At 37.9% G+C, this 15,333-nt stretch overlaps 3 protein-coding genes across 6 annotated transcripts in view; 1 reads left to right on the forward strand and 2 right to left on the reverse strand.

Annotated features, from left to right (window-relative positions):
• LOC134823189 (polyunsaturated fatty acid 5-lipoxygenase-like) overlaps window positions 1–15,333 on the forward strand; it is a 1,185,970-nt gene that overhangs the window by 737,447 nt on the left and 433,190 nt on the right. The window lies entirely within an intron of this gene.
• Window positions 4,396–15,333, reverse strand: part of LOC134823261 (voltage-dependent L-type calcium channel subunit beta-1-like) — a 30,759-nt gene continuing 19,821 nt past the window's right edge. For 2 of the 4 annotated variants that reach the window (XM_063834659.1, XM_063834657.1), the window contains 9 exons: window positions 11,077–11,235; window positions 9,833–9,955; window positions 9,574–9,641; window positions 9,380–9,451; window positions 6,819–6,951; window positions 6,442–6,658; window positions 6,130–6,277; window positions 5,729–5,972; window positions 4,443–5,081 (listed from right to left, as the gene is read on the reverse strand). In XM_063834659.1, the coding sequence (XP_063690729.1) occupies window positions 6,207–6,277; window positions 6,442–6,658; window positions 6,819–6,951; window positions 9,380–9,451; window positions 9,574–9,641; window positions 9,833–9,955; window positions 11,077–11,235 (843 nt within the window). In that variant the 3' untranslated portion in view covers window positions 4,443–5,081; window positions 5,729–5,972; window positions 6,130–6,206. Of the gene's footprint in view, window positions 5,082–5,396; window positions 5,519–5,728; window positions 5,973–6,129; window positions 6,278–6,441; window positions 6,659–6,818; window positions 6,952–9,379; window positions 9,452–9,573; window positions 9,642–9,832; window positions 9,956–11,076; window positions 11,236–15,333 lie in introns of all 4 variants that reach the window. The other 2 variants (XM_063834656.1, XM_063834658.1) reach the window with 2 other exon arrangements.
• Window positions 4,960–6,135, reverse strand: LOC134823715 (voltage-dependent L-type calcium channel subunit beta-4-like). Its single transcript, XM_063835248.1, has 3 exons — window positions 6,130–6,135; window positions 5,744–5,972; window positions 4,960–5,081 (listed from the first exon to the last, which is right to left on the reverse strand). The coding sequence occupies exons 1-3, from the start codon at window positions 6,133–6,135 to the stop codon at window positions 4,960–4,962; spliced, it is 357 nt and encodes a 118-aa protein (XP_063691318.1).

The raw sequence follows: 15,333 nt of genomic DNA on the forward strand, positions 1-15,333 counted from the left end.
GCTAATGATCATGAAACTAAATACAGTAAAACCATTAAGGAATCAGAAAACCCATGACAACAACAAAAAAATATACTAATTACCAGGCTGGTGCACACCAATGACAAGCACCATATTATCATTGGCACATCAGAACCCATCTATCAATGGATGCCTCGGATCTAGAAAACATGACCTGATGTATAACGGCTTATACTTATAATAGTATATTCCAGGCGTTAAAGCTTAGTGTTATCAATCGCATTGCATGTTTAACTACCACGCCTCTACTAATTGCAAATTGCCTTTTAAATAAAATTGCTGTAAATAAACTCATAGAAGCAGTCCACCTTCTATTTTTACAACTCCTCATTGGTAACCATGGGATTGCATCAGGTAGAACTTAGATAATACAGCAATTTAACTTCACTCAAGTATCGCCACTCACTTGATCTACATTTACAAATGGGATTTGCAAGTAATGGAGTTACTTCACTAGTTCACTAGTTCACTTCTAGTTAACTAATTCGTGGTTTAAGCTCTTATTTTATTTATGATTGAAGGAATGTAAAATAAAACTTATCGTTTCATTGAAAACTTATCGTTTCATTGACTAAAACTATACCACATGTAACTATTAGGGATTACTTTGCCCCACTTGGGTACAAATAACAGTTCTTATAACTGTTTGATACAACAGCCATGATACCAGTGGCATAACGTTACCTGTTGGCCATTTTTCACACGAAAGCTGTTGGAAGATCCAAAGAGTGATGAATACATTATATAACATTTGCTTATGGTAATGCAGATAGTATCTACACCATTGATTCGAGCTCAGTAAATACGTTTAAACATGTGACAACACCATAAATGGAAAAGCTTCACTCCTTTGTCTTTTCTACGCAATCCAACCAAGTTTGTTCCTAAATAAAAGCATGCCACTTGTGCCAGTGGCCCCGCCGACCCCGCTGTGTAGGGGGGGGGGGGGGCGTCATCTTAGGGGGCGCCCTATCGCCCGGGGTTTTAACTTTTGCTTTATTAATCGTCGTTTGAATGTGGGACAATTTTGAAAAACAGGCGTATCCTCTTAAATTATCTAATTTGTCCAATTTTAGGGAGGGGCGCCAAAAGGGGAGGGGCCAAAAGGGGGGCACTTTTTCAGCGGGAGACGCCAACAGGCAACGTTATGCCACTGGCTTGTGCCATCAATTCTATGTTCCAGTGGTGCACCACGAATGCGCATTCGAGAGTTCTAACGGGTCGTTTACAAATTGTATTGCTATAATGTATGCTATGTCCTGGGGACACAAATTGAAGAATGCGGAATTACAGGCTGAGCCATGCTGCCTCATAGTTATATATAGCCTGTCGCCACGTATCAAATAATGCTTCACATCACAAAATCATGATAGCAGAGCTACGAACTGTAAAATGAAATATGAAAGGGTTGACAAGCACCTTACAGATTTATTGAGTTAGTTCTAGGTTAAGCAACACGACAGTTTTCTTTGAATAACATTTCTATAAATCTTTAAGTATTAGCTGTACTGGTGAACCAAATTTGTTTTGACACCGACAGTGATTTTTGGTTTTGATTTGTCAACGCTGAACGTTGATGATGATGATTAATCACTTTACACTCAATAACTTTAGGTAGCAAATTCATCCGAATCTGAATTTAAAATTTTCAATTAAACTCTTAACGGGTGATACTCGTAAAATATCTGTTCCATATATTAGGACCGTCGACGAGTCCAACTCGGCGCGCGTCCTGGTAGGTTGTAAACTTACAGTTAAACTCATATCATTCACCTAGCCATGACACACGAGTCTCCTTGTACTGCGTGACGCGCTTGTTTCAAAAGCGGTCGCGCGATACTCTAGTGCAAGCGAGAGGGCTCTGGTTAGAGCAACTCATATCACACTATTACGTATTTGGTAGTATAATATTGAGTATGAATTAAAATATAATTTATACACTTTTTATTTGCCTGCATGTGCTTTTTATGCATTTAATTATAAATTACCCGCGCGTTTCGATGACATGGTTAAAATAGCGCGCACTATATTCACATAGCCATGTGCCTACGCGTACTGCGTGACGCGCTTGTTTCACAAGTAAAATATACTTTTTCTTTTTTGCCGCCTTCGGTAGTCGCGCCACGCGCTACTACAAGCGAGTGGGCTTTGGTTATGGGTCGCGCCACGCGCCACGCGCTACTACAAGCGAGTGGGCTTTGGTTATGGGTTAGAGCAAAGCAATTGCCATGCCCACAGGGGTGTCAAAGTGCAAAAAAATTAAACTGCTGCTAACTGCTAGCTTTTAACTGCTGCTGACTGCTTGTAGGTCTATAACCTTCCAGGACGTTGCTCTATCCAGAGCCCTTGCGCTTGCAGTAGTGCGCGCCCGCCTGACTTGTGAAACAAGCGCGCCCGCAGTGGCGCGAAAGCACATGGTTGGTGAAACCAGGACGCGCGCCGGGCTTTTACTAATACGCTCGCCCAAAAATTTTACATGACTTTAATTTGGTTTTATGGTTTTACAGCCGTACAAAACGGTTTTTACCCTAATCCCAACCATAACCCCGCGCGCCGAAGCTATTATTATATATTATATATCCATAACCCTTACCACAACCCTAACCCGAGCCCTAAACATGCACAATCGAATTCATGTTTTACTATATAGCCTGTCACGTGACCAAAACGGTTTTTTGCCCATAACTCTCCTGGGAAGTGTTTTTACCCTAAGTCATGGGGGTGATTCGGAATTGAATCAGCGTCCAAAAATATACCGATTTAGATCAATTTCATACACAAAGGGCCTTTTCACAAGAATTTTCTTAAAATTTGGGCGAGCGATTTAGTAGAAGCGCGCGCGCCAAGCTAATTGGACTAATATTTGAAAGTGAAACAATGCAATATTTGAAACAAATATTTTACGAGTATCACCCGTTAACTGACTGCTGCTGACTGCCGCTATAAGTGATACAGTTACTGGTAGGTAGTGCGCCATCGACAGTGAGCCGCGCGTGCCGACTGTAGGATGGTTTTTTAGCGCTAATTTCGGCCAGCACAATTTTCTTCAAACAAATAGATATTAAGTATCCTTCCCGACCTCCGATTGCAACAAAAATTGATAAGCTTACTCATAGACTTACAAGGAAAGTGTCCGAAAAGTTTAAAGCATATCCAACCATCAGACATTATGTTGCAGCTAAAAGCAGCGTATTTTGCCCAATTTGTATCACTATATCAACTCCGATATCCACCAAATTTTTCGGACAGTTGTCAAAGCCCTATTGGAAGGTCGTCGCCAATTTTCAGAAGGATCTCATGCAAGGAACTAAAGATATATCCAAATAATACGACAAAAATCAACGAATTTGGTCAAATTTGGTCAAATTACGCGACTTTTACAGCTAATTTTGCTCCAAAAGCCGCGCACCATCAAATATGGCACCTAGGCAAAACTCACTGATCTTTCCAAAAATAGGTAGTGCGCCATCGACAGTGAGCCGCGCGTGCAGACTGTAGGATGGTTTTTTAGCGCTAATTTCGGCCAGCACAATTTTCTTCAAACAAATAGATATTGAGTATCCTTCCCGACCTCTAATTGCAACAAAAATTGGTAAGCTTAATCATAGACTTACAAGGAAAGTGTCCGAAAAATTTAAAGCATATCCATGATCCAACCATCAGACATTATGTTGCAGCTAAAAGCAGCGTATTTTGCCCCATTTTGATCACTATATCAACTCCGATATCCACCAAATTTTTCGGACAGTTGTAAAAGCCCTATTGGAAGGTCGTCGCCTATTTCCAGAATGATCTCATTTAAGGAACTGGAGATAAATCCGAATAATACGACAAAAATGGTCAAATTTGGACGAATTTGGTCAAATTACGCGACTTTTACAGCTACTTTTGCTCCAAAAGCCGCGCACCATCAAATATGGCACCTAGGTGAAACTCACTGATCTTTCCAAAAAGGTATGACAAATTTGGTATTGTGAAAATTCTCACAGTCTCTAGAAAACAGTGGTACAAAAATGAAAAAATTTTAAAATCCGAGCAAGTTTATTTTTATCGTGCACCCCCTACCAAAAAGGTATGACAAATTTGGTATTGTGAAATTTCTCAAAGTCTCTAGAAAACAATGGTACAAAAATTTTTAAAAACCGAGCAAGTTTATTTTTATGGAGCACCCCCTATTACTGGGCGGCGCTCAGCCTGTCATTCTGCATTCCGCTGCAACGGCCAGTATGAAGTAGTGCATTCAGCATTGCACTTCGTGCTTCAAATCTGAATTTATACGAAGATTTGCAAAGGAATCTTGAGTGGAATCTTCAATAAAAATTAAATAGTTTATTTAAAAATTACGACGCACGACACACGATGAAATTAGTTTTTGTGATACTTTTAAAAGGTTGAACTTGAACAAAAAATACAATAATTTTCATGTTCATTAAGTTTAAACCATAAAATTAAAGAGCTTATATTAATCTTAGTGATACTGATATCTACATTATAGCAGAAAGTACAAATTCTATTAACATTCTCAGCTAATCACCAAACTCTCAAAGTCGTTTTTTTCTGCAGTTTACAGTTGCAGGTACTACTATTCTAAAGTTACGAAAACCCCTGCACCATGCACAGTGCCCATTTTAATTTTACAAATTTCATTAATTGTAGATACAGGCCAACGTTTTATTCAGGGTTTTTCAAAGATGTTTCATCGTTCAAATCGTGGTGATTTTACACTGGCATCAAAATTTCATAAATTCATTCAAATCATTATAAATAAAGTTTCACCTATAAGTATAATTTAAATAATAACAAATAACATCATATCTGTACATCATCAAAAATCATCTTTAAACAACAAATAAATACCAATTAACGGTCTTCGTACTACAATTCAAGTATTTTTGGCACGATTTTATTTCTTAAACCAAACGCAGCTATTTGCAAACTTTATCCTTTGGCTACAATTTCGTTACCTCTCGGTGAATCCATTTGATTTCTCTCTTTATCTCGTTTGGAGTTGTTTCTGCGACTTCCAAACGGTGATTTGACGACTAATCCTTTCATTATATCTGAAAAGATTTTCACGATTAGATGAGAGGTTCAATTCTTACAAACACATCTCAGAGAATATCATAACCATAAGATCTAAACATTGACATTCGCTTAAACCAGTAAGTATAAAACAAGATAAGAGTTAGATATGAAATCAGTGCAACGTTCGTTACAAGTGCCACTCGTAAGCTGTGAACATGAACACTACCAATAGTTTTGAGAGGCAAACCGAAAACAGATTGTCAAACGGGCGAAGAGTTTGAAAATTCGTTAAACATTGGTGGTCATTTTTGTAATTTCATAAAGTTCAATTCAAAGCGGACACAATTTACATCTGATTTCGGGAGCTATGTTGCCAACACCACTTTAGTTACATCGTAACTGTTATCATTTGTTACACTCTTAGAGATAGTATTCCTAATAAGGTCCTTAGGGACAATTCTGGACCAGTAAGCTGAAATGTTGATTAACGTTTCAACAATTAATTTCTTGAGAAGCTTCCTAGATTCGGACATAATCCTTGATGTTTTAACCTCGTATCATGAACATCTTAAAAGGTGTCAGAATGTTGCTGAGTAACGGCTCAAAATTTGTTAATTGTATTTATAGCAATATCAATTTGCAACCTTAGACTTGAGTTTTCATTATAAGTTGTAAAACTCACTAGGATTAAGCGAACTTCTGAGAAGCTGATCTGATCGTTTAGGTGCCTGGGTGGGTCTGCTAGCTTCATAATACTTGTTCAAATAAGTAATGAGATGATCTGCAGCATCTTCAAAGTTACATTCCTTTAGGACCACGTCAAATACCCGTTTGTCCAGGTCGCACAGTTTCTGAGCTGTGTACACCTGCGCGGCTGAACTTCGCTTCTGATCCGCACCTCTACTTTTTATTAGGTTCTGTAAAATCTGAGACAAAGTACAAGATCATATCAATTGGGGGACATATTTTGTCACAATTAAAACATCTCGCCAATTTAGTATTGTGTGGAATTTAAAGCCGGGCTTCCGCTAAGAACATATACTATCTGAGATAGATCGGCCTAAATGACACCTGAAAACCAACCTTCATATTAGCAATCTTGATATGAACAAGAAGAGGAGCGATAGGACTTCTCTTCAGAGCAGTAGGACTGTTCACCTTCAGGTCGATAAAAAGAGCTTAAAAGATTGGGAGGCTGTGAAAACCTGGTGCATCACGTGATCCATTGCCTCTGTGGGATTATGTTTAAGTGAACTATGGAGCCGATAAGATCATATTTGAAATCAGCTAATGAAAAAGTCTCGGCCCTTTGGGAGAATGGAAAATATAAACATGTAAACTATCATTCACTAAAAACTAAAATTATTAACATTAGTAACAATTTGAAATACTAACCGGTTGTCCCCACGAGCGTCTTGTTAGCTAGAGCGTTATGAAAGGGTTTCAACCACTTCTCCTCAATATGTACCACCTCTAGTTTATCACCAAAAGCTCGCTTCAGAGCGTGGAACAGAGCTTTGTGCATGAGATCTGTCACATCAAAGTTACGGAGAGAAGGTCCGCAGAGAACGATGGGTCTGATCAGGGGGATTGCTTCGTAAGGTCCTTGGGCCTGGAAAGAAAAGTGCTTAGTAGAGACTAGGGTCAGATGTCATAATGAAGGCAACATTCAATTATTTGGGATTACGGTAATAAATTAGTGGTTGAGACTACGAGCAAGGGTATTTGTAAAAACATCGCACATTACTGACGACCAATTAAAATAGTCAAACCTTCAAATCTTTTTCTGATATCCTCTGTTGAGCAATGTGGGAGATGTTTTCAGTGCTACCGTCAAGTTTGTCTTGCACTTCCTGACTCGGCGTTGGCTTTTTCGGGTCTTTGTCAAAGGAATGGGCCTTTTTACTGCGGGGGAATTAGGGTTAACATTTTAGTCTGAGACTTTGAGACTAGCAGCTGCTGCATTTGGAGGATATTTGATATGAGAACGAGTTGGACTTAGACTAAAAAGGGAACCTTTTCAGTTTTCATTCATATTGAAGTTAAAATGATTTATATTTTCCAGTGGTGAAAAATAACGAATACCTTACTCGGGATTATTATGACCGGGATAAAGTGGTGGGTTTAGGGTAATTTCGCCATATTTTTCCCGAACCACATTTTCACCGGTCGTTAATAAACCCGCCTACTCAGCTTTTAGGGTTCCCAAGGGGTATGGGTGCTCATATTTTAATCGTTGTCTTATATTCACTAAAGAAGACTATTGGGACACTTGTAGGTTTTTCGACTTCATTTGGCTAAAATTGCAAAAAATTCACCTTTTTGCCCAATTCTTGTCATATATCCTTATTGTCAAATTTGATTTAAATAGGCCAATTTTTAATTTCTTAGGTATTGACTATCTCTACATAATGAAATAGGACTCAAAGTAAAAGTAACAGTTAAATTAAAACTTAAATTAATTAAAACTGATGAAACGGATGATCCAGATGAAGATAACGAAGATGATTACAACTTATTGGAAGACTAAACAGCTCTCCCTTTATCTTAACTAGCAGGAACCCGTCTAACCCTAAAATGGTGTCAAGACTCAAGAGACTAAAACAATTATTACCTATTTAAACCACTTGGGGTACCAAATTTTGGGCTCTAAAACTCCTATTTCTTGGCCAATTTTTTATTTTTTCATGCTGATTTGGAGGCCATTAAAGCATTTGACCCAGTCAAAAAGGTTTCAGTTGTATATCTTTATGTCAATAGATCAACATCACATAAAAACTTTCAATACTTGGGTCTGGGAGCAAAATGTTGGAATAATGTTCCAACAGATCTACGAAATCTGCCCGATGTTAAAAGCTTTAGTGATTCGTATAAGAAACAGCTACTATCATCTATAACAACAGACCCTAATTATACCGTCGACAATTCATATGAAAAATTTTACACTGCAATCATAGTCGACGATAACTAAGTAACTTCTAATTCTTTTAAATCTGAGGCATATATAATTTATGTCGAAAAGATATTCCCTTTTTTACCACCTTACCATTCTGATTGATTTTGCACATGACTGACATGTTTTAACTGGAGAAGGGGTTCCCACAGTGGTAGTTTTATAAACCACTTTCAATTTATTGACCTATTATACTTAGTGGTAGTTTTATAGACCACATTTAATTTATTAACTTATCATACTTAGTATTTATTTTTGGTGACTGTATCACCCAGTTTTAACATTTGATAATTGTACAGTTTATTGACGACACATTGACTGAATGTTATTTTATATTCTAATTTATATTCTAGATATTTTATTTATTTTACAACAGACGACAACTTCCTGTTTTTTCTTCTATATTAGTTACTCATATCTCTTGTACAGACTTTTTTACAAGGACATTGACAAATGATACTCACATTAGGCATTCATTATTGCATCTAAATTATTTCACTTGCATTAGGCTTAGAAATTTATTCTCTGGTCAACAGATTTCAAATGTTTAATTAATTTGTAGTATGACAGTAAGGTATATAAGAAGTTATTTAATTTTGCTTGGGCTATTATATTGACTAGGTATTGAGGTTTAATGATGATATGGAATTTGAATTCTATATAAATTTACACTATGTGGTTGGGGCATTTTGCATAGTAAATATGGTTACTACTCATATATATCATATTATTTGATTGGTATTCGATTTCTGATTATTTCTTAGGAATATGATTATTATATCTCAATTTGGCTTTAGGTAGGGTGCCCCGCTAAAAGAACTGGATTCTTCCAGGAAGCATCCCGTGCACAGACCTTGGTCTACATATATATTAAATTATTAACCATTCATTCTGTATGTGCACGAAAATTTATTTCAATCAATATCTTTGACGGTTTTTGCAGAAATTCGCGTTCAAGTTGATGCCGTGGTGTCAGTAAAATGGCACGGATAAATATATGTATATCGTCTCGCTTTATATATAGTAAGATATCGATAGATAACGCTTCAAATGTTAAAAATTATTTTCCATCTAGTTTGATTAACCACGAGTCATTATTTCTGTCTACTTTCAACAATTATTGATAATTCGACTTGTTTCACAAGTTTTAGCAATGCGAAAATTTCTAAACTTGCTTATCTCTAATAAGGAAATTTACATCTTAGACAAAATTTTTGAATCTAAAATTGAAAGGTTGGACACCGGTAAAATGGCGACCGGGAAAATGTGGTGGGTTTTGAGCAATTTCGCCATATTTTTCCCCGAACCATATTTTAACCGGTCGTTAATAAACCTGTCGTAATAATCCCGAGTAAGGTAACTGCAAATTATAGAACTAACAGTGTGTTTGTGTCTTTATTGTTTATTTGCTGATTTAACGTTTCTGATACCAGTTTCTTCAACTTCATGGGTCTGAAATGAAAACAGGTATAATAGATTTAGAACTCATTGGTGATTTCATCAGTTTTCAGAGCAGTATCGCAGTAACTCCTCGCATTAAGATTAAAAGACTTTTTAAAAGAGACGAGACTCACGTAGGTACAAATCCGATTGGAGCGTCGCACTTTACTACACGTCCTATCCACCAATCCTCGTTGAATTGCTGAAGTTTAGGAGTTTCAAAGTCAATGAATCAGATTTTATTATAAAATTGGACAAACTGTGAGTTTTCATGATGGGGAATTGTCAGAGGTCATTCACTTCATGACTGATCTCAATGCTTGCCTTGAACTCAACAATTAAATCCGTATTAAAGAAAAACAGCATCATAATGTAATTAAGTTTTAAAGTTACCGCTTTAATGTGAAGGCAATCCCTGGCTCGGAAAGTTACTGCTTTGCCGTGGATCGGAGAATCGTCGTCATGGAGTCCATTAAACGTTACATTTGATCTGATTGCAAACTCAACTTTCATCGTCTGCGGGGAAAATATATTGATGACGGAAAAAACATGAGGTTTATAATTACACTTTTACAGTCCTAGGACGGTTTGCCAACATATTTAGCCGATGCGAAATGTTCCTCACATTTTACTCTCATTTCGGAGTTGGTGTCAAATGACTCAATTAATTTTCAATTGCGCAGTAATTCTGCTAATATAAAACATCAGTTTCTGCTGCACCTGATCTCAACCTGTGATACTTTTTTTCTCTCTCGAAAACCGAATCATTTAATAATGTTAAATTGCACCAAGATCGCCTTAAAATATGCCTCATTTCACATCAGCGTGAAATACGGCACATACCAAATCTTCAAATGAGGAGTGATGATGGGAGCAATATAGTAAATATAGTTGTCGGTGTTAGTAACGAAAACAATTTCTGGTAGATTTACCATCTGCATCTTATCTTAATCTGATAGTCTAATCACTGAATAGCTCTTTGTAACCATACCGAAAAATATAATTTTGTAACAAAATGGCTTACTTTAACTTTGTGATTACCGATTAAAACAAAATTGTATTGTTGCAATGTTAAAATATCATGCTCGGCCTTACGAGATCTATGCGATCTACATAAAGACTAAACTCTAGCTGATAAGTTTATTAGTTCATGTAATGTAAACATAACTGAAATTAACCACTCTACCCATTTATTGGCCATTACTTAATTAAGATTAAAAGAATTTCAGCCAAAAGCCACCCTTGTTTGTGGCAAATCTAACACTCAACTTACAATTTCAATTGTTGTTTTACTGTGTTAATTAACAATACCAACCATCAACTTCTGATAATAGATTAGTCAAAGATCCGTGAATTTTATCACAAGAACACAACCTCACGTGTGATCGCTGAAGAACCTAGGATGAACACGTGGCTATGAAATCTGTATTTATATCTTACTTCTACGGAGATATAATCTTATTGAAAAGATAGCCCAGTGAGTAGTCCCTAGTTTTAGTCCCAAGAAATTATAGCACTTGATTTTAATGTACGTATATTTATACTTTCATAACCGGCTTTGAAGCTTTGTGTTTTGATTATAAGATTGTGAGTGTATTCATATAACAAAAGTATGTGAAAGCGAAGGAATTACAAACCTCGGCCTGGTTGATTTTATTCCAAGCATCGTTAAGCCCGTACTGCATGGGCGGGGTCATAGTTCCGCTCCACTTCTCCTTTATCTCCTTACAGAGTCTGAGGATACCCTCGTCTGTCCGTGTTCGGGGATCGTATTCGTACATTAACTTCTCCAAAACCTGGGATGATGAAATATTAGATACATTGTTTCAGGAAACAACTATTATAAGGAGCACTGTAGTTTAGAATTCATAATGTTAACACGGTGGAAATTAACTAATGAGTGAAAAATAATCAAAGTTTATGTCGTGTTTTCTGACGACACCCCATTCCGACATCTCATTTTACTTATTGAATGGTTAGTGTTAAATGTTTTCATTAACCAAACCCCCAAGTCCTGTCTAGAAAAAGGCTTCCCTCCTTCCATCCTCACCCGCCTCTTCCACCCTCACCCGCCTCTTCCACCCTCACCCGCCCCTTCCACCCTCACCCGCCTCTTCCACCCTCAGTACTCACCCGCCTCTTCCACCCTCACCCGCCTCTTCCACACAACCCGCCTCTTCCACCCTCACCCGCATCTTCCACCCTCACCCACCTCTTCCACCCTCACCCGCCTCTTCCACCCTCACCCGCCTCTTCCACCCTCACCCGCATCTTCCATCCTCACCCGCCCCTTCCACCCTCACCCGCCTCTTCCACCCTCACCCGCATCTTCCACCCTCACCCGCATCTTCCACCCTCACCCACCTCTTCCACCCTCACCCGCCTCTTCCACCCTCACCCGCCTCTTCCACCCTCACCCGCATCTTCCACCCTCACCCGCCTCTTCCACCCTCACCCGCATCTTCCATCCTCACCCGCATCTTCCACACCACCCGCCTCTTCCACCCTCACCCGCATCTTCCACCCTCACCCGCCTCTTCCACCCTCACCCGCCTCTTCCACCCTCACCCGCATCTTCCATCCTCACCCGCCTCTTCCACCCTCACCCGCATCTTCCATCCTCACCCGCCTCTTCCACCCTCACCCGCCTCTTCCACCCTCACCCGCCTCTTCCACACTCACCCGCCTCTTCCACCCTCACCCGCCTTAATGCTAGCAAGTAGCAAACCTCTGCCTGTACCTCTGGGTCGTCATCATACAAATCTCCCCGCCTCAGTATTGCCTCCTTTGCCTTCTTCCAATGCGAACGAGCGAAGAATCCCGTCATTTTCTGTTACACTTTCACTTTGTTCGTCCAATATCCAGCTTGTCTTCGTTTGTTTGGTTTGGTTTTTTTGTTGTTTTTAGTTGTTTTATTGTTTTCCTTCGTCCCCTATTCTAACTGATCAGATCTCCTAACCACAATCCATCTAGCAAGACGAAAAATATAATGAAACTTGAAAATTCATATCCTAAAACACAAAAAATGGGAGATCACGACGAAGCGAACAATGTTTCGATGAAAAACCTAACACCATCATTGACATTAATATATTATATATTATTAGTACAGTGAGATGACACAAAACTTAAACACTACGAGCTAAAAGGATGAGGTATGCACAAAACAGAATACAATAAAACCAGTCGGCCACCAAGACTCCAAAATAGTTACAAATCATGGAAGAGTAGAGGGTATCCATCGTAAAACTAGTTGCTGCCATTATTCATCCAGCATTACCAAGCCTAATGAGTTGCAGCGTAATTTCCAGATTTTAAGCTGGCTCCACGAGTATAGGCAGAGATTATACTGATTAGGACTTCATTACTCTTCAGTTTCAAGAGCTTCTCAAATAAACAAAGATTGTACCAGCTGCACGGCAAGTTCAGGAGTGTTTCTGGTAAATTTATCGTTTAAGGTCTTGAATTAGAAAAATAAAATCTGCAGAAACCTTGCGATTTGTATACTGCAAGGGAGTCACAAAGTTTGAATTAAAAATGGCCTATTTTTACCATGACCCTTTATTTCTTTTACTTTCATGAGCTTACAGGCCCATACGCCAAATCTGTGCAGCCCAAATGACCTCACAGGCGGAAGTTCAGTAACCATCTAGCACAGTGCTTTCCATACCAAAAATCAATACAACCTTGTAGCTTCTTCTCAGCAAAGTAGTGTGATTCGACCGTACGTGTGCTGTGAACGTAAAACTATCTACACATAACTCTAATATTTCCTGGGAGAAACGAGATAAATACACCGCAAATATAACTGCAAATATTATTTTACTGATCTGCACAAGAACAGAATACTGCAGTAAGCCAATAATTCCTGCATGGCATTGAAAATAAGTGGCTAATAACATAATAAGAAGAAAGAATTACTGCTTTTAGGTAATTACTTCTGCTTGAACCTGATTCTAACAATAACGCAACGTCAGGATATGAGGATATGCATCAGAAGCAATGATCTGGAAGAAGAAAACTGATATCGGTAATAATGCTAGCTGACTAGGGTAAAATTACGAGACATGCTGCCTATATTTAAACCTATTTTACTGATTCATTATAGATAATTGCTAAACTTATGATTTGCAGTAACGATAACCACAATATTTTTAATTATGCGTGGAATCTGTTTTATTTCCAATTTGTTCATGAATTAAAATGCTCCGCCAAAACTTGAATGAAAATTACCAATTAATCCAAGCTGAGCCATCAGAAACTGCAAAGCAAAAAGCCAAAAATAAAATCAGACTCAAAGATGAAGCCACTTTCTCCTGCCAATGTCCTGGAATTTCTTGAACTTTTGGTTTAATATGTGCATAAATTAAAACGGTTACCAGGCGACGGGCGCAAAACGTTTTAAGCAATTTCTTAATCGCCGTAATTCACCTCTGATTTGCGGATTCCCAAGACCCGACTTAAAATAAAAAGGAGATTATTTCTTCCTTGTCCATTATAGTCTACTTGGCTAGAATAATAAGTTGATATGCGATGGTTTACAATGATTTTCAGAGACGTCATCCCAATTAGCATAAAACATTTGTAAAATGTTGCGTGACACTTTCGTCAGCAGAAGTAGTTAAAATATGATCTCAGCAGCAGAAAATATCAAAATAGAATAGATAAAAACGAGATTCATGTGCAGATGGAAGATTCAGCAAACAGACAGCACGATAATCACAGAATTCCAGTTTTCCGATTATTCAAATAAAAGTTATATTTAACTAACATTAAGTGTCAGGAGCTAGATTGACGTGGTGAGTGGTCTGAGTGTCCAACTTAAATTACATTGTGCGCCAGCGGTCAGCCCCGCACGTGACGTCGTTCGGGCGCTTTAACTTAAAATCAGTGACAGAAATCAACCCGCACTAAAAGTTGAATATGTTGAATAACAATGATCTGCGGCTTTTGTATCAGCAGCATTCCATTGAATTAATAAAATTCTGAAGAAAAGCGACGAAAAACGAGTTGAAGTTAAATTGAATCTGAGAGCGCTGCTGGGAGATATGCACCAGCAGATCAGATCACAGACAAAGAAATTATTCTGTCGGTAGCAGATTTATTATTCGTCAGATATGAGGTAACATGAACAATGAAGAAGGAAATGAAGAGTCGAATAGACTGTTTATTGCAATGAAGCTCAGAATGTGATATTAAATTCCTAGAGGTCAAGCGGTGTGATAGGAAATTGAATTCCTAACTAAAATTTAGCTGCAGATATAAAATTTAGCAGATATAATATGTATATACAGTTATATCTACTTCTGACAACCGTCATTTGTTAGAAATGTTCACAATCCGATAGTTCTATCATACCTTACTCGGGATTATTACGACGGGTTTATTAACGACCGGTTAAAATATGGTTCGGGAAAAATATGGCAAAATTGCTCAAAACCCACCACATTTTCCCGGTCGCCATTTTACCGGTGTCCAACCTTTCAATTTTAGATTCAAAAATTTTGTCTCAGATGTAAATTTCCTTATTAGAGATAAGCAGGTTCAGAAATTTTCGCATTGCTAAAACTTGTGAAACAAGTCGAATTATCAATAATTGTTGAAAGTAGACTCTAGCAAATTCGTTGTTTTGAATTAGCATTACATGTTTACGTGTATCAAATAACCATTATGACTCAATTTGTAGAAAATCTTCGAAAGAATGCATCGTTCACATTGTTTAGAATTATGAATAAATGACTGATGAAACTGATTCATGTTATTGACCGTTTTAATTAATTCGAGTTTTAATTTAACTGTTACTTTTACTTTGAGTCCTATTTCATTATGTAGAGATAGTCAATACCTAAGAAATTAAAAATTGGCCTATTTAAATCAACTTTGACAATAAGGAT

This window comes from Bolinopsis microptera, chromosome 11, assembly GCF_026151205.1.
Source record: "Bolinopsis microptera isolate Bmic1 chromosome 11, MBARI_Bmic_1.0, whole genome shotgun sequence".
Classification (NCBI taxonomy): Eukaryota; Metazoa; Ctenophora; class Tentaculata; order Lobata; family Bolinopsidae; genus Bolinopsis; species Bolinopsis microptera.